The 20637-nt window shown below is 40.3% G+C and overlaps 1 protein-coding gene across 1 annotated transcript in view; it reads right to left on the reverse strand.

The window, feature by feature from the left end:
• slain1a (SLAIN motif family, member 1a) overlaps positions 1-13261 on the reverse strand; it is a 36149-nt gene extending 22888 nt beyond the window's left edge. The window contains exons 1-3 of the mRNA XM_048598142.1: positions 13240-13261; positions 9531-9767; positions 7035-7072 (exon numbers count right to left, since the gene is read on the reverse strand). Of these exons, the coding sequence (XP_048454099.1) occupies positions 7035-7072; positions 9531-9767; positions 13240-13261 (297 nt within the window). The remainder of the gene's footprint in view (positions 1-7034; positions 7073-9530; positions 9768-13239) is intronic.
• Positions 13262-20637: the final 7376 nt, after the last annotated feature.

Consider the following 20637-nt stretch of genomic DNA (forward strand, 5'->3'; position numbering starts at 1 on the left):
TATTGCCGCTGTAAATTTGGTTTCCACTGAATGCTCTGCCTCTGTGACTCCTGGATTGCCTGGATCTTGTTCTGAACAGGTTGGCCTGCTGCCCAAGTCTGCTGTTGCTGTTCTTCGATCCATCTATGCTGGCTCCTCCTCAATTAAAATGAGGCCAAAATGAGGGTAGGGTGGTGCTGCACCACCTTAATATTCACTTCAGGAAATCCGGGAATTCAAGGCATTGATAGCCACGCTCAATATCCTCTTTTATGTTGCTTTTTGAATGCACTCCTTAATGCCCCTACTAAGCCTATCACCTAGTAATTTTCCTCCCCTGACCTCCTCCCCACCCAACATGTCCACCATGGTGAGGTCTATTCTGTGTGGCCCCAAAAGACAGCTCTTTGTAGCAAAACATTCAAGTAAATACAGGCTTTACACATTGAGGGGGATACTTAAAAGTATGTCTGTGCACCTTGCTTGACGTAATGGTCAACTTCCCTTCAGTGAGATTTCAACACAAGCTTTGTATCCTTACCTTGGCATGATTGACATGCCCCCTCCCTCCATTAATACCACGAACCCCAACTTTCTGATACAAGCTTCTAGTTGGGGGAGTTGAGATTCCATCTTGGAGATTCATGGCCTCCACCACTTGGGTTCTTTATGGATTGAAATTCTGTCCCTTTCTCCATGCTTGCAACCTTACCTCTGACATCCCGGGATTCCAATGTACTCTCAATGACCTGGGGAGCCATGATGTTACAGGATCTCATTGGAATGCCATGAGGTCTGGAATGATGCTGGTTCACTGGGAGAGAAATTCAGCTGAGCATGGTTCTCCAGCCACTGCACTTGAATGACCCTTCAGCTGGCCAAATATTCTCGAGTTAATTTTGCCCATCTCAAAAAAGGCTACTCCCACTTCAGATGTTACCACTACTGCAGCATCTGCCAGGCTTTCTTGCAAGAATAAGATTCACTTCACTTTTACATGAGGATCAATATTTTTAATTCTCCCCCTTCACCCATCAACATCTCCCCATTATCCTTCAATCACACCAACCTGTGATTCATGTGATCCTTATTGCCCTTGAACCATGCCTCTCCCTGCCCTTTCTATGGATTCCACCTTTGTTTATGTTGACTTTGCTGCCTTCCCTCCTAAACCCCCAAATATCAACATCCAAATACCCCTTTTGAGCCTGATTCTCAATTCTTCCAATTCTCAAGGTGACTTGTATCTTCACGTTTCTTGACCTTCCCCTGCGAGACGGTGCAATCTCAGCCCATGATCCTATATCTACCCTATAACATATCCAACCGCTCCTGTACTGTGGGTATACTACCTGTCGATCAGTGATACCATGCAGACCCCTCAAAAGCAATGACGATACACCAAACCCAGCCATCCAGCTTTCCCAGACACAGCCAAACAACCCCAGACAGGACAGAAATCTGTTGCTTTATCCACTCTTCCTCCTCTGAATGGACAGTACCTCAACTTTGCCTGGCCATTGTCCTTCCTTTTCCCACTGAGCTTCCTTTCCTTTGCTACCTCCTCTCCACCTGGAAGAACAGCCAGCCTGCTCCCCTATGCTGCTTTCTTTCCACTTGAAGATCCTACACTGCAATTCCATCATTGAATCTAATTAAAAGCTGGATCACTGAAACGGTAAAGCAGCAAGTACTTACACCAAAAAGTCAAGCTCATCTGGTGCATGCCTCTTAATACAGTTAGGTTTGTGCTGCCACATAATTCTCAATTGGCTAATCTTAACTGGTTCAGAGCAGTTAATATTGGTGCAAAAATTCCCTTGTTGTAAATCAGAACTATGGCCTCCCATCCAATTTAGTTGACATGTCCTCCTCCTTAACTTTTCCAGGACTGGAAGGTTCTACCAGTAAAACTGAAAGGCTGATCACTGCAACAGAAGAGGCTTGAGCCAAGGGCACCCTTTTTATCCTAAGATTATGCTGTATTATTTGTGAGGAAGCCCAGTGTAGTGATTGTAATGAGGTCAGCCAGGTGGACCTCACCAAATGAGTTCCCTGATTGGGGCTTTTAACCTGGTCCGATCAGGGAGCCCTGGCTGATAGATATAAACAGAAGTGTCAGAGGTTGTGTTCACCTGAGAACTGGCTCCGAGGAGACCAGACCAGTGTCAAGTACCATGCGTACATAAATAAAGGGTGACTCGGTGATGGGATACTGGCCTTGGTGGAATTATTTCACCCAGTGTTCACTGGGTGGCATAATGGATTATTCAAGTTTATTAGGAATCAATAGATATTTATTTTTAAAATGCCCTCATCCCAGTCAAAATATTAAAGTTGTGTTTTAAACAAATACTGCATTAGAATACATTATAGTGCTTATAAGTCCAAAAGAAATGGGAACAAGAGTAGGCCATTTGCCCCTCAAGCCTGTTCCACCATTCATTAGGATCATGGCAATGTCTTTGGCTGATCAGTTTCTCTTTGTCACAACCACTAACCACGAAAAGTATATAACAGCTGCTCTATTTAATTTTTGATTCAGCTTGTATTGTGAAACTCTAACCAATCGTGTGTAATTTTCTGTGCCTTGCCTGGGCAAAAAAACAGCTTGCCTTATGAAAAAAATACCGAATTACCACTGGTTTTCATGAGATTTCACCTTGTCCAGAGGAAATTGATAATTGGAAGTAAGAGATCCACAAGACACCGATGGCAGCTGTTTATCCTTTTAATAATCTCCAGCATAATCTGGAAAATGATGTGAAAACTTCAAAAAGAATTTTGACATCATTATATTTGTTCCTGTCCCTCAGGCTTTTAATTGTGTTTTTGTGACAGTCTAAGATGCAGCCTGACTGTAAATTTATTACTGTCAGTTCAACATAAAATTGTTGATGCATAATTTAGCACAAAATTTAGCACCTTAAGGTTTCATTTAACCTAGACAGATATTTACAACTTTTCTTCATGTAATTTGCATTGAAATATTAATACATCTTGGAGTCAGTTTATATTGTTATAATGTAGTTACAAACAAACAAAATTCTATAAAATCGGATGACAACGTTGGATTTGTGAATGATGACTTGCTATTATTGCAATTCTACCAAGAAATTTAAGGAGGATATTGAAATTACAGGTCAGGTCAATGTAAGATGGGACTATTGAATTTGGATAAAATTTCAGTTACAGAGACAATTTGACAAATTTCAAATGCATATCAATATTCCAAGGCAGTCTGAGCTTTGGAGATTGAAAGAAACAGCAAGATGAGATACAAAATATATGCGTACAAATTTCCAATCAGCAAAGCCAAATGTTAAAATTATTTTTTAATAGAACTGCCAACCACTATTTGGGAGTAAAATGTATCAACAATCAAGGAAGAATAGATCTCTCTCTCTTCAATTAAGACATGCACAAACATTTCAAAGCTTCCTATTTCTACAATTTCACATCCAGGTTATTGATTACACAGAAAAACTTGCACCTTCTTCCATTTGCATTCGAGGATTTTCTGCTCCAAAGCCAAGCAAAAAATCACTTCTACAACAGAAAATGCTAGTTCTTTCCTTTGCAAAAATCTGCAATAAGAAAACAATTAATTTTTCCTTAGCTTCTTAAGACTGCATAGTTCCAGCAAAAAAAATCTCAGGGATTGGATTTAGAAGCATAAACTTACATGCCCAGAAACACTAGAATGCTGTCCTTTGTAAATATTGCCAAAGTGTAAATTTTGGGCTCAGTCATGACCACACGATATACAGAGAATCAATTTCAGCACATAGTGAGTACCATTTGAGTAAGGTCCTTCCCAAAGCAATGAAAACCTTACAACATTCTCATCCAGAACGGCGTAATTTCTGGTGAGACAGAAGTGAGGTTTTATTTGAGATATATTAACCAATCTACCCACCTACCGACAGCAGTTATTCTAGTGCAGATGAGACAATGCACATGGGATCTCCATTGTAGCAGAATCCATGGGAATTGCTGGGGAATTTGAATTTTCTCCTGGGCAATTCATCTATGCCTGGCACCCTCAGAAAATCTCCATTTAAATCAGAGAATTGGTATGATTCCAATGAAATTAAGTGAATAGTTATTTTGGAAAAGTTGGATTATTAATTACATAGTCTAACTCCTGAGTAACTATTCAACTAATCCAAAACATATCTCTCACTCCACATTAATTACAAACACTAGATCAACCCTGACCTGACACCCTCTTTCTCTCCAGGAACTGACAGTGTCCCCCACCCTCAAAATCCAACCCATTCCAAAGCTGACCTCCATTCACCCACTCACCCGACCATCCACCTTCCCTTAATTTCAAACATGGCCCCCCTTCACCATCTGGGAGCCAACTCGTCTTCACCATAATCTCATCCTCTCTTGGTGCCAATACCTTTTTCCTGTCAAGGGACCCTTCCACCCGACACCCAGAACCAATTTCTCCCGCCCACCCTGATCTACCCTGAACACTATCACCTACCTGACCCCTTGCCATCTTGCACCCTGGCATCATACTTACATGGCACGCTACTGCCCTGATACCTCCTACCCAACCCCTAACCACTTGGCAACCTATCCAACTGGCATCTTACCCTCACTGACATGGCATCAGCACCATCTGGCAACCTACCTACAATCTGCAATCTTCCTACTCACCTTTAAGTTGCCTGCTCATACAGCCGAGTCATCAGCAGGAAAGGTGAAGAATTAAGGACCCTAAATAGGAAATTCTCATGGCATTCCTCAATAAGGAATAATACTCCTGTGAAAGATTAAAACCGTTACGACTTGGTAATATATGGACTGCAACAGGAGAGTTGGCACCTCCCTGGAGAAGCAGCCTTAGTAACTCCAAAGCAGATACTGGGTGCATCACAACACCATGATCTTGGGAATGGTGTTGAGTCATAGTTAAGACAGTACAAGTCAGTGAGTGAAGGCTAGACTCTGGGGAAAACGATTCAGGCGGTGAGTGAAGCTAAAGTCTGTAAGCTACATAGATCAGTTCTATGAGGAGAGGATCAACTTTGGCACAGGAGATCAGCAGTGTCCATTTAATTCTTGAGGTACAAAACCAGAAAGTTGACCCAAGTGAAAGAAGTTAATACATTGAGGAGAACAGACACAAGACAACTTGTCAGCACTATGGAGCAAAGAAACTTCACAGGCACAATTAAGTGTTCAGCTATTACAAATTAATACTTTATTTGTCACCTATTAGGTAACTTTCAGAAAGTGTGCAGAAATGGGACTCAGTTTCAGAAAAAGGAAGAAATCAAATAGCTGCACACAAAGTGGATAATGAGGTAGAACAGTTTACAAGAGAAGAAAATCTCAAGTGTACCTCTGTTAAGTAGATGGAGAGGGAAGGGTGAGGTAAGGACATTGAGACAGGCAGTCAGCCATCACTGAGAGGATAAAGGCATAACAGTAGGGGAGTATTTTGGAGATAGTGATCATGACTCGGTTATGGAAAAGGTTAGGGATGGACTGTAAATAAAAGTTCTAAATTGTTGATAGGCTAATTTTACTAAGGCAAGATTCAATCTGGCCTAAGTGGAAAGGGAGCAGATACTTGCAGATAAAACTGTGTCACCGCAGTGGGAGGCATTCAACGATGAAGCAGCAAGAGAATGAGACAAATATGCTCCACACTGTGTTATCTGAGACAAATATGTTCCTGTAAAGGAAAGGGTGGGACCAAGGCCAGAGAATCCTAGGTGTCAGAGACATAAAGGTTAGCTTTAAAAATGAAAAAGAAAATTATGGCAGATACTAAGTGCTCAACACAGCAGAGTCCCTAAGGGAACATTAACTCCAGGCCAGGTGAAATGTGGTTGCCTCTTAGCTCCCCTCTGAAAAGGGAGGCACTATTTCCCTCAGCAGGAGGGGCAATATGTGTGGATGCAGGTATGGGATAATTGGGAGTGAAAATTAAAACATTGGAGCTGTGGAGAGATTTTTATTTGCGCCAAATTTATGCAATATAGAGCTGGAAAGTGGTGCCTGAGAAGGTGCAGATTTAAAAAGAAGTGGAAATAAACTCAGAAAGCAAAACTTTACAAGGCTATGGGAGAAAGAACAGGAGTGGGATGAACTGAAAATCTCATTCAAAGCACTAGTACAGGCTTGATGGACTGATAGCCTTCTCCTGTGTCATATGATTTTGGAATGCAAAGACAGGGTTGGTATGGACTCGATGGGCTGAATGGCCTGCTTCCACAATGGAATAATTCTAATGCAGCAAGGTGAAGTAAAGGAGGAAATTAGGAAAGCTAACAGAGTGCATGAGAAAGAATTGGTGTCTACAATAAAGGCAAGCCCAAAGTGGTTTTTACAATATATAAACAGTAAGAGAATAAACTAGGGAAGGAGTATGGCCCATTCAAGACAACAGAGGAATACTCTACATAAGTCTTCAGAATGGGAAAGGATGATGCAGGCATAGGTGTCAGGGTGGAAGGCTGTGAAATAGTGGAAGAAAGTAACAGAGAAACGGGAGGTTCTAGTGGATTTAGCGGCTTTAAAAGTGGTTACAGTTCAGGAATGAGATGTGATGTATTGAAGGGGAGGAAGAAGAGAGAGGGGAGGGAGGGGATATCAAGTGCTTTGAGAGTTATTTTCACTGGTGAGGTACCACAGGACAGTTAACATTATTTTAAAGAAAAGAGAAGAAGGGAAAGACCAGAAAAATACAGGCTGCTTAGTCTATCCTTAGTGGTGGGGAAGTTATCAGAAGTACGTCTGAGGAACACAGTATCTCTGCACATGGCGAGACACAGGTTAATTCGGGGTAATCAGCATGGATTTATTATGGGAAGATTGTGTTTGATAAATTTGATCAAGCATTTTGATAAGAGTCATGCATTTTATGTGATGTATATGGATTTAGAAAGGCTTTTGATAAGGTCCCTCATGGCAGACTGGTCAAAACATTAAAAACTAATGACTCAAGGCAAAGTGACATGTTTGATTAAAATTGGCTGAAAGGCTGGAATCAGACAGCAATGGTCAAGGCATGTTTCAGGCGCCTGAAGTCTGTTATGAGTAGGGTTCTGCAATGCTGAGGCCCTTGCTATTGTAATGTACGTTAATGATTTGGACTTAAATATAGGGGTTATAATCAAGAACGTTGCAGATTACATGGAAATCAGAAGGGTGGTGAATAGTGAGGGGAAAACTCCACACTGCAGGAGGATATCACTGGATTGATCAGCTGGGCAGAAGTGGGGCAAATATTCTTTAAAATGACCGATCCAATGAACACGACATTCCATTTGAGTTCAATGATTTGTCATCAATGAAGGTAGCTCAGAATGGAACAAAGCCCTATAAATAAATAGTTATGACGCATTGAAGTCTAATGGCCGATACTGAAGTGATTCAGAAGATGCAGATTAAAAACAGAGATTTTAATTTCCTTTACTTCCCAGGAAGAATCCTCAATAACAGGGAGAATGTTTCTGGCTTGCCATGATCTATCTTCAAAGAGCAGAACTGAGAAAGTGAACACTGGTTTCACCACTAATGGAATCACAAAAGATGAATGGGGGAGTCTCAACCAACCAATAGGTTGAAGTACAGAGCTGACATGCTTCAGCACAAATCTACAAGTGGCTTATGAAGACAAGTCTGTTACATACAACTTCATGGAAGCCACCATTGAGAAGGGACAACTAACGTCCAATGACTGAAGATAGTACAAGGAAGAAATGACCTGTTTTAGAGATTTAGCATACTTCAAAGACGCTGCCTGTTTCAGCAGCAAAGACATCCTCCAAAGACGAAATCCAAGAGATTGAAGTCATCCAGACATCAGACCATCAAAGACAACTGTCTTTTACCCAGCAAGCTACCAGCCTTCCAGTCAGGAGAGAATGCATTCCAGTAGGATAACACAACCTGCAGCTCACCTGAATTTTTAAAGTCAGAGATTTGGGAGGAAATGGGGTAGTGGTAAATGTAATTAAACACATGAATATATATTAATATTGGAAAAAAAATAACTGGGGGAGTATGGATATTGTATGTGGGTCTGAAAGGGTTAATACTGCAGGGTGGCATAAGCACCAGCCACAATGATGATGTATTATGAACTTGAGCAGAAAAAAATTTTAAAAATCAAAAGACAGAAACCTAACACCTGGTCCTCCTCAAAGTCTCTAACAATGTCTATCATATCAATGTAACTCGTAACTCGTTGCTAACATGCAATGAACTGTAGCATGTTAACTACAAGAGACTTCTTAAATTAGACCTAGAAGTGGTTTTCCTCTACCACACTAGACAAAACAGTCTTCTAGTTTCCTGAACTTAAAAGAAAGGTGTCAGTAGCAACCATTATCATGGTCGGAAGTGTAGTGAGTTGGCATGCCCACACAATAATTGGCAACTGGGTAGGTTGACAGCAGGGTAAGGTGGGTTGTCGGATCAGATTTAGAGCAGTTATCGAGCCAGCGGAGAGTCAGGCTAGGTTGGAGGTGGTGTTGAAGGGTTGGACAGTGCTTTAGAGGAGTGAGGAGCAGTTGGGTGGAGGACCCTGTCATGTTGGGTTAGGTGGTCTGGGGACGGAGTCCATGGTGGGCAAGCTTAAGGGGTCTAATCAGGTCAGGTTCGGGGTCAGTGGGAGGAGTCCAGAGGTGGATCAATTGTATCATTAGCAATTAGACTAGGAACTTGTGTCTAACGTTTCCTTAGTAACTATTCAGATAAGTAGATCACAACTGACCAAAGTGTCCGGGTTTAGGTCAGAGTCAACGACTTCCTCTGAGGATGCTTGGAGTGGAGAAATTATCCCTCAGAAGTTCACAATTGCCAGGAAATTTGCAAGGATTCAGAGCATCAAAATGTCCAAGGATTTCCAAAATGCACCTCTGGTCATATATCCAGTTTTTGGCATTCGGGAGATCCGGGCCATTTAGAATTCCAATGTAGAAGTCAGCTTTCTGAATAGTCTGGATTCTCATTGCATATTCAAAGAACATGAAGCTTCATATTGGGAGTGCTAACTGATAAAATTTATTCTGAAATTTATGTTAGAGGCAACTACTTCAACTCAACAGTGATCTTAACCACGTCATGACATCGTAAAGATAGTGCAACTCATAATTACAAGTAGAATGATTTGGTAGTTTCTTCAATGGAGTGGCTAAAAATTGAACATGAACTTGAAGTATATCATGATAAAGATTCAGCAGCGGTTCCTCTCTCTTTTTAGTACTTAAGTTTAAAAGACACATTCTTCAGGGAAGAACAGGGAGGTTTTAATCAGCATCTGATGCATGCTACACCTGAATTGTTGGTAGGGATGCTGGATGCCAGCACTGAAACACAAAGGAATCTCCGACTTCAACCTGGACATCTTCACCTTGACTGTCAATGAAAATACAAATTCAAGATGAGAAACACTTTTTTAGAAATGATCTTTAGAATTTTACCTGCATTTGTTCGGTACTGATGCTGATCAGATGTGTGACCCTGTGAGTAATACGACGAGTAACCACTGGATTGCAAGTAAGAAGGAGGTGTTGGACCTCTTCTGCATTCTCGTATGCTGGCAAAAGTCTGTGAATGTGGCATACTTCGCAACGGTGGAGAGCACCTGGTGAGCCGAGGTTGTGGAGGAAGTTGGTCAAATTCCTCTTCATCGTCCAGACTGCAGCAGTCGTACTCCTGGTCGCTGCTTGTCCCTCGCTTTGCTGAATATAATGACGTGCTGGAGCTGCGTTGAGAGAGTGTTGTTGAAGTGGAAGCATAATCTTGTCGTAGACCTAGAAACCAGGCAAAATAAACATACAAAAATAATTAGGAAGTGGTTTGCTGCGAGGAGCACAAGCCACAAATTTATAACAGAACATAATTTCTGTTCTTTTTCTAAATGTATTCAGCACTAAAATAGAACACACAAAATAAATTTCATGGATCACAGTATAAAATTTGAACCAGCATACAAGATGACCGAGTTTTCAAATGGTTCAATTCATCTTTATATTTGGTGTATAATTCGACCTCTCACATTCTACAGCTAATTAATGTTTAAGGTTATCCTCATATTAGGAGGCAGACTTAATTTTTCAGCTCAGAAATACATGTTTAAGGTTATACTCATGTTATTATCGCCTAATGAGATGAAGCAGGAGATATGGCTCCTGCTGCCAAAAAGTTTGGTGGAGCTTTAAGACACACCCACAGGAAAACCACTTACACCATCATCAGTGCTTCACATTTTATAATCGCCACTTATACCAATCTGATTCAGGAAGGATGTTTCATAACTTCAAAGGTCAACTTATGTACCATGATCTATGGTATTAAAACATGTGACGACTGTTTACTGAATGATACACAAAAATGTATGATTTTCATTATATAACTATAGTACAAGCCATAATTCAACTGGTGACATTCTCACCTCCGGGTCAGAAGGCTATGGGTTCAAATGCCATTTCATAGGGCTGAGCACAAAGATCTGGGATGACACACACTGACAGAATGAGAGAGTGCTGCAGTGTTGAAGATGCTATCTTCTGGATGAGACAGTAGGTTATGGCTTCATCTGCCCTCTCAGCTCCTAAGTCATTACTTCCCCAGCGTAATGGCCAATATTTATTCCTCCATTTCAGTCAAAAACAGATTGTTTCACTGCTGCTCAAGACTTGGTTCTACAAACTGACTGCCACGTTCCCTATATTACAAAAGTGGCTACACTATGTTTTGTTGTCTGCAGTGCTCTGCGACATCCTGAGTTCATGTAAAGTTCTTAACACAAAAAGCCTGACATATGAGATAATGTATAACTTTAACAAAAGATAGTTACAAAATAGCACGTTTAAGATTGAATGTTCTGACTGGTTAAATCAATGGTCCCAGTGGTGACACTGTGATCGAAGATCTTTTAAAAAGGACAGAGAATCAAATTGTTTTTACAAAGAAGCATGCAAACAGAGAATGAGCGAAAATAGCAAGAACTGCAGATGCTGGAGTCAGAGACAACACAGTGTGGAGCTGGATGAACACAGCAGGCCAGGCAGCATCAGAGGAGCCGGAAAGTTGACGTTTCAGGTCAGGGTCGTTCTTCAGAGAAAGGAGGGTCCTGACCCGAAACGTCCACTTTCCTGCTTCTCTGATGCTGCCTGGCCTGCTGTGTTCCTCTAGCTCCAAACAGAGAATGTGCAACTTGTTATCGTACATTATTCCAATAAATAAACTGGGAAAACCCATCAAAATTAAAATTATTTTACGTTAATATTCTCTGCAGCTAATAACTAATTTTGCAGCAAGACGTCCAGTACTGACAATTCTCACAAGGTTATTTTGAACACAAATGAGTACATTGAGAAGAAGAAATTTGACAGGTCATGGTATCATTGGATCAGAAATTGGCTAGCTGTAAGAAGACAGAGGGTGGTGGTTGATGGGAAATGTTCATCCTGGAGTTCAGTTACTAGTGGTGTACCTCAAGGATCTGTTTTGGGGCCACTGCTGTTTGTCATTTTTATAAATGACCTGGATGAGGGCGTAGAAGGATGGGTTAGTAAATTTGCGGATGACACCAAAGTTGGTGGAGTTGTGGATAGTGCGGAAGGATGTTGCAGGTTACAGAGGGACATAGATAAGCTGCAGAGCTGGGCTGAGAGGTGGCAAATGGAGTTTAATGCGGAAAAGTGTGAGGTGATTCACTTTGGAAGGAATAACAGGAATACAGAGTACTGGGCTAATGGTAAGATTCTTGGTAGTGTGGATGAGCAGAAAGATCTCGGTGTCCATGTGCGTAGATCACTGAAAGTTGCCACCCAGGTTGATAGCGTTGTTAAGAAGGCGTACAGTATGTTAGGTTTTATTGGTAGAGGGATTGAGTTTCGGAGCCATGAGGTCATGTTGCAGCTGTACAAAACTCTGGTGCGGCCGCACTTGGAGTATTGCGTACAGTTCTGGTCACCGCATTATAGGAAGGATGTGGAAACATTGGAAAGGGTGCAGAGGAGATTTACCAGGATGTTGCCTGGTATGGAGGGAAGGTCTTATGAGGAAAGGCTGAGGGTCTTGATGCTGTTTTCGTTAGAGAGAAGAAGGTTAAGAGGTGACTTGATAGAGACATACAAGATGATCAGAGGATTAGATAGGGTGGACAGTGGGAGCCTTTTTCCTCGGATGGTGATGGCTAGCACGAGGGGACATAGCTTTAAATTGAGGGGTGATAGATATAGGACAGATGTCAGAGGTAGGTTCTTTACTCAGAGAGTAGTAAGGGCGTGAAATGCCCTGCCTGCAGAAATAGTAGACTCGCCCACTGTAAGGGCATTTAAATGGTCATTGGATAAACATATGGATGATAATGGAATAGTTTAGGTTAGATGGGCTTCAGATTGGTTTCACAGGTCGGCACAACATCGAGGGCCGAAGGGCCTGTACTGCGCTGTAATGTTCTATGTTCTATGTTCTGTCATGTCTACCAAGCAATGATAAAACATACTGGGAAAAAATAACTGTAAATAGCTATCGAGGAGGGCGGCGGCAGTGCAGGTGGGTTAGTTACAAGGGAATGTAATGCGAGATGTAGCATTGGTTCCACAAGTGTTCAGCTACAAAAATAGGAGTACACTATGGTCATCTGAAGAAGGCAAAAAAGCAAGCAGGCCTGCTCTCAATAAGACAAAACAAGTTTTATGGTATAAATATGAAATAGCCAATAATTTGAAAGCAATGTACATAACAGCCAAATTGGAGGTTTTTGCTGAAATAAATGAAATCATCAGATGACCAATTGATTCCACCAGCGTGATCTGAACAACTCTCATCACTACGGGGCAATTGCTTCTTTCAAGCTGAAAATAAAAGCTTTTTAAAATAAAGAATGGGGGGAGTCCTTCATATGTTATGTGAAGAAATTATTCCTTCACTCCTACTGAATGGAAATTAACTTGTAAGAAAATAACAAAATTTACATGAATATCAGAAGTATAAGCAGTTTGCAGTCCAAACTCAGAGTGAGCATTCAGACAGGGAAATTCAAAACAAAGAATTGTGGAGAATATTAGATATTCTTCAGCATACTCTAGAGTGAGCTTTATTGAAAACTAATGCAGAAGAAACCCATTATTGTTGCTCATCCACGACCAGATCACTGTTCCAACCAAAGGAAATCTGAAACACTGCATCTGCTAAAGTTAAGGATATTCTTGACAATATTACTTGCTAATATGAGATATGTTACACTGTGTGCTTAGCTAATAATGCACTCACTTTCTTCTTGTAGTCTCGCCATGATCTGGACATCTGTCAAGTCCTGTAGTTTATAACCCATAGAGATAGATTCATCATCGAGCTCAGAAGTGCTCAGTTCACTGTCGATCGATGACTGTGGGCTGAGTGGAAGATTTCTAATTGCATAACCTGTAAATACATGTAAACAAAATCAGGTGCAACTACTTTATGAACAACTAAATCTTTTAAACTAAAACATGAAAAAATTGCCCCAACTGAATAAATATATGGTTTTAAAGCCCTCTTTAAAACTGATTCAGAAACTGAGAAATCTTACAAGAGTACAGGCATGACTGAACAGCAAAATCTGAAAATTACTAACGAAGTACATGACGAAGACAGCACTAGACCCAGAGGCACTTGTAAAAAGGCCTCCAAGACTGCACTGTGGATAATAGAGACTGATTAAAAGCAATTTGTAATTTTTCCCCGATCAAGTACTGGGAATTTTTCAAAGTCAGTAAACACAACTAAGAAATGCTGGCTTTTCTTTCAGTTTTCAATGTATTGTAACTCAATTAATTTAAAAGTCTTTGCTGGTCACAATGGTATAATGTATTAGACAATGGATATACTGTACTCCAAAACAGCAGACATGAGCTATCACAACAATGGAGCTACTAATCTCAGCTGGAAAAATTATTTTAAAGCTTCTTTTCAACTTTGCTCATTCCACACCACTCTAACACATCTCTTAACAGCCACCAAGTCAGTGCTAACACAGTCTTGATCATAATTAGTATTAGTTGTTTTAGTAACCACTATGATAGATATTGGCTGCTTGAGAAATCGGAAAACCAACATAAAGTGTAAATTTAGTGCTGTAACTGTAAAACTTTTCTGAAAATTGCCACTATCATGAATGATGTCTGAAGATATTTCCTTGTCTTTTCTCCTGCATTCTCAATGTCGGTGAGTACTATAATTTTGTAGGTAGTGCTGACCTGCACCCTAAAGGAAGTAACATATTGAAGCCACATAATTTCAGTACGGCATTAAAGCTAGTTCCAAAGGTGTGTGGGTGTAAGGAGAGATGTTTTGCACGTCAAGGGACAGTACACTTTTGGGCAAGAGAATTACAACTGAAAGCAAGCAGTTAGTAGTATAAATCGAGGTACTTTTCAGCTTCAGACCAGTAGACAAATTGATCCTTGTGGTCTACTCACAGGTTAAAATGAAACCTAAGTTTTCATGCATGCAGAGACCCATTTATATTCATTAGATTTTACTGTAACCAAGATATACTGAAAAGCATTTATGATGTTTCTCTGTGCTATTTTAGGAAAAGCATTACACATAAAATAAATGATGCATTGAAATAACAATGAAATATCATTCAAGTCTGTTGGATGTTTGCTATCAATACCACCAGAAGGAACTTCTAGTCTTCTCGGTCTGACCAACCAAAAAACCATGAAAACCATTAAGGCCCATCAAAAAGTTATGCATAAAAGCAAGCAAAAGTTACATTTCACTTTGAAACCAATTATGAAGCAGGAAAATGCAGATGTGAGCAATAAAGTGACAGGAAAACCAAAGTAATCGTACTGCAAAATTTCATGGGAAGAACTATTAACTTTGGCAGAATGGTAAAACTTGGGCCTTCAATCTGGCTGCCCATTATACACCCCACCTGATTTTAATTCCCATTGACTTCAATTTAACTTCTCTGTCGAAGTCAAATACTCTGCCCCATGTCTGTGCGGAGGTAAAATAATCTTATCATTATAAACAGAACAGTTATCGGTTGATATCAAAACTTCTGATTTGCAAGGACCTGAAGCATCTCAGGAGTATCCAACATGGCATCTTGAGTTGTTTCTGCTTGACATATAATCATTAGCAATAAGGTTATTACTGTTGAATACAAATCCACTGCACTGATGTCTGCACAAAGGCTGAAAGTAAAAGCTTGTAATGGATCATCTGGCTGTGCAAATTATGTATACACTTTATGAATTCCGTACCCATCATTAACAATGTTGCAGACCTATAGGTCAGGAGAAAATGCTTGCTGTTGCATAGGACATACCTCCTTCCCAACTCATTTACCACCTCACAGCAGAAGTAAGGTTTTGTGAATTAAGCTACAGAATAATCGTGAGAGGCCTTTCAGATACTGAAGACCTAAACAAAATCTGTTTATCACATGACTGGTTTATTTGCAGGGCTTACCTGCTCTTGACAGGTTATGAAACAGATCGGAACAAATTTGTGACAGCATGGAAAAGTATAATAATTAATAGATTCTTATTGGGGTGGGGGAAGAGATAGTGACATCAGTGCACTAGTACTCCAGAGGCCCAGGTCTAATGTTCTGGGGCATGGGTTCAAATCCACCACTCGTGGTGGAACTTTAATCAATTAATAAATCCAGAATATAAAGCTAGCTTTAGAAATGGTTACCATGGCATTAATCAATTGTTGTGAAAACCAATCTGATTCACTCAAGATTTAGGGAAAAACAATTTGACATCCTTCCCTGGTTTGGCTACATGTCACTCCAGACATTCAACAATGTGGTTAACGTCTAACTACCTTCTGAAATGGCCTAGAGAGCCACTTAGTTCAAGGACAATTAGGAATGACAATGTATGATGTGTACTGTTGGTTTGAATATTTGATGAATTGCAATATTCCTTAATTCTCTAACCCAACAATTCTCAATCTTCCTGATTCAATTTATCCATATTATTATTAGGGCTTTGCAACTTCCTCATATTCATCATATGCCCAAATTTAGTCATACCCTTCTGTCCACCCAGTGTTGAAACTGAGATTAGCAACTGAATCATAGAATCTAGGATACAGATAGGGCCATTTCAGCAATCATGCCAACGTTTCCTCTATAGGAGTTTTCCAATTAAACTCTCACTCTTGCTTGCTCCCTAGCGTGCTGAAATATACTCCCTACAAGTATTTATCAATATTCTCTTTGGAGGCTATCACTGATTTTTTTTTCCACCAACTTTTCAGTCATAATCATTGCATTAAATAAAAAGCTCCTCATTCCACCTCTGAGTCTTGTGTAAACCAACTTTAAACCTTTCCTCTTCTTACTGACCCTTCCAACATTTGAAAGAACTTCTCATGATCTGCTCCATAAAGCCCTTCATGATTTTGAACACCTCTATTGATCCCTCTTTACCAACTCTGTTTAAAAGACAGCAATCCTTTATTAAATGCTGAGCCAATGCATTATGCCTGAGCTTCCAGTCCAGCACTGACTGTAATAATAAAGACAGAGTATACAAGAAGTACACTGCGCTCACGAAGATAACGCGAGTATTTCCTGTTCAATCTTGTCAAAGTGAGATGGCAAACACTGCTGGGGATACTCTGGGGTTTGAATAACGATCCCCAGATTATGTCTTGAGGCTGCCTGAGCCTTAAAAGCAGCAGCACTGTTAAAGTAGCAGGTAAAATGAATGGCCTGTGAAAATCATGATGTTCAAGATAATGCCATAGGATGTTTAAATTAATTTTGATGAATTGTGTAATTCAATTTGCGCACATAAGATCAACAACTTGCATGCCGCTGGCCTTCAAATCTAAATATTCCATTCTTGTGAATTTATTTGTGTCTTCTAAGCAGGAGTCTGTGTGCCCCTGTTGTCTGCCATTCCTGGAGTTAGTGATAAGAGCCAGCAAAGCCAGCCCATGTATGATAATGTAGGAATAGAAGGAAGCTGTTGGCTTTTGTTCAGAGTCTTCAATTTATGCTAGATATAACAGGATAGGTGTGAGATCAGAAGAAGGGCATACTTCTAATCTATGATAGGAACAGTGCAGTTAATGGTTTAGGAGACATACATATCATTATTTTCAACAGCTAACAAGGTGACTTGTGATCGTTGTGCTTCACGCTTTGAAACGAGTCATGCTGCAAAACAGGAAAATGCAGTATTCTACTGAACACATATACGTGCAGAATTAGGTCATTTGGCCCATTGAGTCTGCTCTACTGTTTGACTATGGCTGATAAGTTTCTTAACCCCATTCTCCTACTTTTTCCCCTTAACATTTAATCCCCTTACAAATCAAGAATCTGTGTCTTAAGTATGCTCAGTGACTGGCTTCCACAACCTCCTGCAGCAATGAGTTCCATAGATTCACCATTCTTCCTGTCATCTCAGTTCTAAACAGCCATCCCTCCTTTCTAATCTTGGGTCCAAGTATCTCCTACTAGTAGAAACATTTTCTCCACATTTTCTCTATCCAGGCCTCTCAGTGTTCTGTAAGTTTCAATGTGATCTCCCCTCAACCTTTTAAACTACATAGAGTACAGACCCAGAGTCCTCAATAGCTCCCCACATGACAAATCCTTCATCCCTGGGGTCATTCTTGTAAAGCTCCCCTAAACCCCTCCAGGGATAACACATCCTTCCTTAGATATAGGGCCAAAACTGCTCATAATATTCCAAATGCAGTCTGACCAGAGCCTAATACTGCCTCAACACTAGACTTCTGTTTTTGTGTTCTAGCCCTCTCAAAGTGCATGCTAACATTGCATTTGGCTTCCTACCTGCCAAATGAACCTGCGTGTTAACCTTAAGAGAATCCTGACTTGGAATGCCAAAATCCAATTGTGTTTCAGATTTCCAAAACCCTTCTCTCTATTATTTCAAAGTGCGTAACCTCACACCTCCCCATAGTGAATTCCACCTGCCATCTCTATGCCCACTCTTCTAGCCTGTCCAAGACCTTCTGCAGCCTTTTGCTTTCTCAACACTACCTGTCCCTCCATCGATTTTTGTGTCATCTGAAAAACTAGCAAACAAAGTCCCCAATTGCTTTGTCCAGTTCGTTGATGTATAATGTGAATAGGCGTGGTCCTAACACCGACCCTTGAAAATCTCCACTAGTCACCGTCTGTCATTCTGAAAAAGACCCCTTTATCCAAACTCTTTGCCTTCTGCCAGTCAGTCAACCCTCTATCCATACTAATACCTTTCCCCTAACACCTTGGGCCCTTATCTCATTTAACAGCCTCCTGCGTGGCCCCTTGTCAAAGGCCTTCTAGAAATCCAAATGGATCGTGTCCACTGGCTCTCCTTTGTCTAATTTGCTCTTTACCTCCTCAAAGAATTCTGACAGATCTGTCAGGCATTACCTCCCCTTTACAAAGTTATGCTGACTCAGCCCTATTTTGTCATGTAGTTCCAAGTAATCCACAATCTCATTCTTAATAATTGACTCTAAAATCTTATGAATGACTGAGGTCAGGCTCAGTGGCCTATAGTTTCCTGTCTTTGAACTCCCTCCCCTCTTAAACATGTGCCATTTTCCATTCCTCTGGGGCCCTCCCTGAAAGATTATCACCAACGCCTTCACAATCTCCTCAGCTCTCTTTCAGAACCCTGGAGTGTAGTCCATCTAGTCTGAGTGATTTATCTACCTTCAGATCTTTCAGCTTTCCCCAGCAAGTTCTCCTTAGTGACGGCCCCTACATTCACGTCTGGCCCCTGAGTCTCTTGAAATCCTGGCATGCTGCTGGTGTCTTCCAACGTGAAAACAGATGCAAAGTACTTATTCAGTTCCTCTGCTAAAAAGGCAGCAAAATCATTTATTTCCTTGTATGGTAAAACCTTTATTGGCACTATTATAATGGAAGTTTGCACCAAAATGGTAATTCCAGATGCAGCCACATGGGACAGTAAGATCCTGATCTCCATTCAGTGTTGTTAGGGCAAATCTGAATGCAAAAGCATCTGACATTCATGTGAATAAAACTTAAACATTTTTGGCTTTTCAGGCCCATACACAAAAAGGCCATGGAGGAAATTTGGCTCTGGTACAATTCAGGAGCTGAATGAAAGCAAAGGATTAGTGTTCTCTGCATCATACTCTTTTTTCAGATGGCATCTGGGAAAAACACACAGGGAAATCACTTCCATTCTTTCCAAGGACTTCAAAATTCAGTCTTTACTCCCACTGCTCTCACCAAGTTGCAACTGACACACTGGTGAGCCAAACCTTATTTAACTTAACCACTGAATTGTGTTTTCTCTTCTTAGATTCCCTACTCTTTATAAAAATCTTGTGGTGATATACAATGAGGTTTGGCTCTTTCCCAAAGTCTTTCAATTAAAATAAACTGAACTCAGCTAGCAAATAAAACACTCTTGCAAACTACACTGATGAGACTCAGTTAAACTGTAAATACTAAAACAGTTAGCATCACTGCTAGTTCAGACAATGGCTGTTATTAGGCTGTGTAAGATACAGTAAGTCTGACCTCCAAATTATTTTATGGAACAGCAGCATACAAGCACACCAAGGGTTGGAATTTCATTTCTCCATTAAAATAGTTGGGAGGGGGCTATATGATTTTTATATATGATTCCTAGTGTGATGGATTTTATGGTCATTAGATAAGAATGCGGATAGTGAGTCTGCATCATTTAATTCTGTTTGTACCAACTCCATTTCGAACCCACCTGCTATCTTTATGGTATCACTGATACTTATTTTAAAAAAAGAAGTCCTATAAGTTCATGCACTTCAGACAAATTGTGGTCAGGTTGTTGAGGGGGTGGGGGGCGGGCAATGTGTGGTGGGACCTAGTCTGTTGGGAAATTTTTGACTGGTAGGTTTAAAGGTTTTGCCAACATCCAATATTATTAGATGTAATTGGTAAGTACGTTTCTAATACAATGATTCATCACAGGCCTCTGCTCTCAAAGGTTAAGGGACCATCAAATGCACCAGAATTGTATAAGTGTTGATGCCTCAGGATACTTTCTCCATGGATGAGGTGTTCTGTATTTAACAGCATCAAAAATCAGATAGTATCTTGTCATCTGGATTCCATGTTTCTTTTTTAGATTGGTTTAAAGTCCAGACATCTGTGAGCATTCAAAATAGCATAACAGATGCTTGATTACCTTAACTGGAAGTCCACCTATTGGGTCTTTGCAAAAAGTGAACTGATTATCTATTCAATGAACTTCAAACATATTGATGTGTTGACCTCTTAAAGTTTATTTATTCAATAATGCAATGGAATATTGCAATGAATGCTTGGCTGATTTCTAAGCCCCACTAATGGGTTTAGTTCAGGTTTTCTTACATAGCTGTGAAGGGAACTGTAAGCTTCATTGGCCTAATAGATTCTGAGCTGCACATAGGATTAAAGTATTATGAAGTGTTTTTCTAATGGCGGTTTATGTAACTTGACAGATTTATGAGCACTTAAAAAGAAAGTAATTTTTCAAGGGAAATTCAAATTGCTATGTGCATGATTAATAGCATTATGAAGGCCTAAAAGGTCCACTTCTTTTCCTGCAAGCAGAATTTAAACGAATGATTGTTTAGTTATTTCATAACCATTTCAAAGATTGTTATTATAGGGCTAGCCAGCTCTGCCTTTAGTAG

Source organism: Rhincodon typus, chromosome 6 (assembly GCF_021869965.1).
Source record: "Rhincodon typus isolate 14 chromosome 6, sRhiTyp1.1, whole genome shotgun sequence".
NCBI classification, from domain to species: domain Eukaryota; kingdom Metazoa; phylum Chordata; class Chondrichthyes; order Orectolobiformes; family Rhincodontidae; genus Rhincodon; species Rhincodon typus.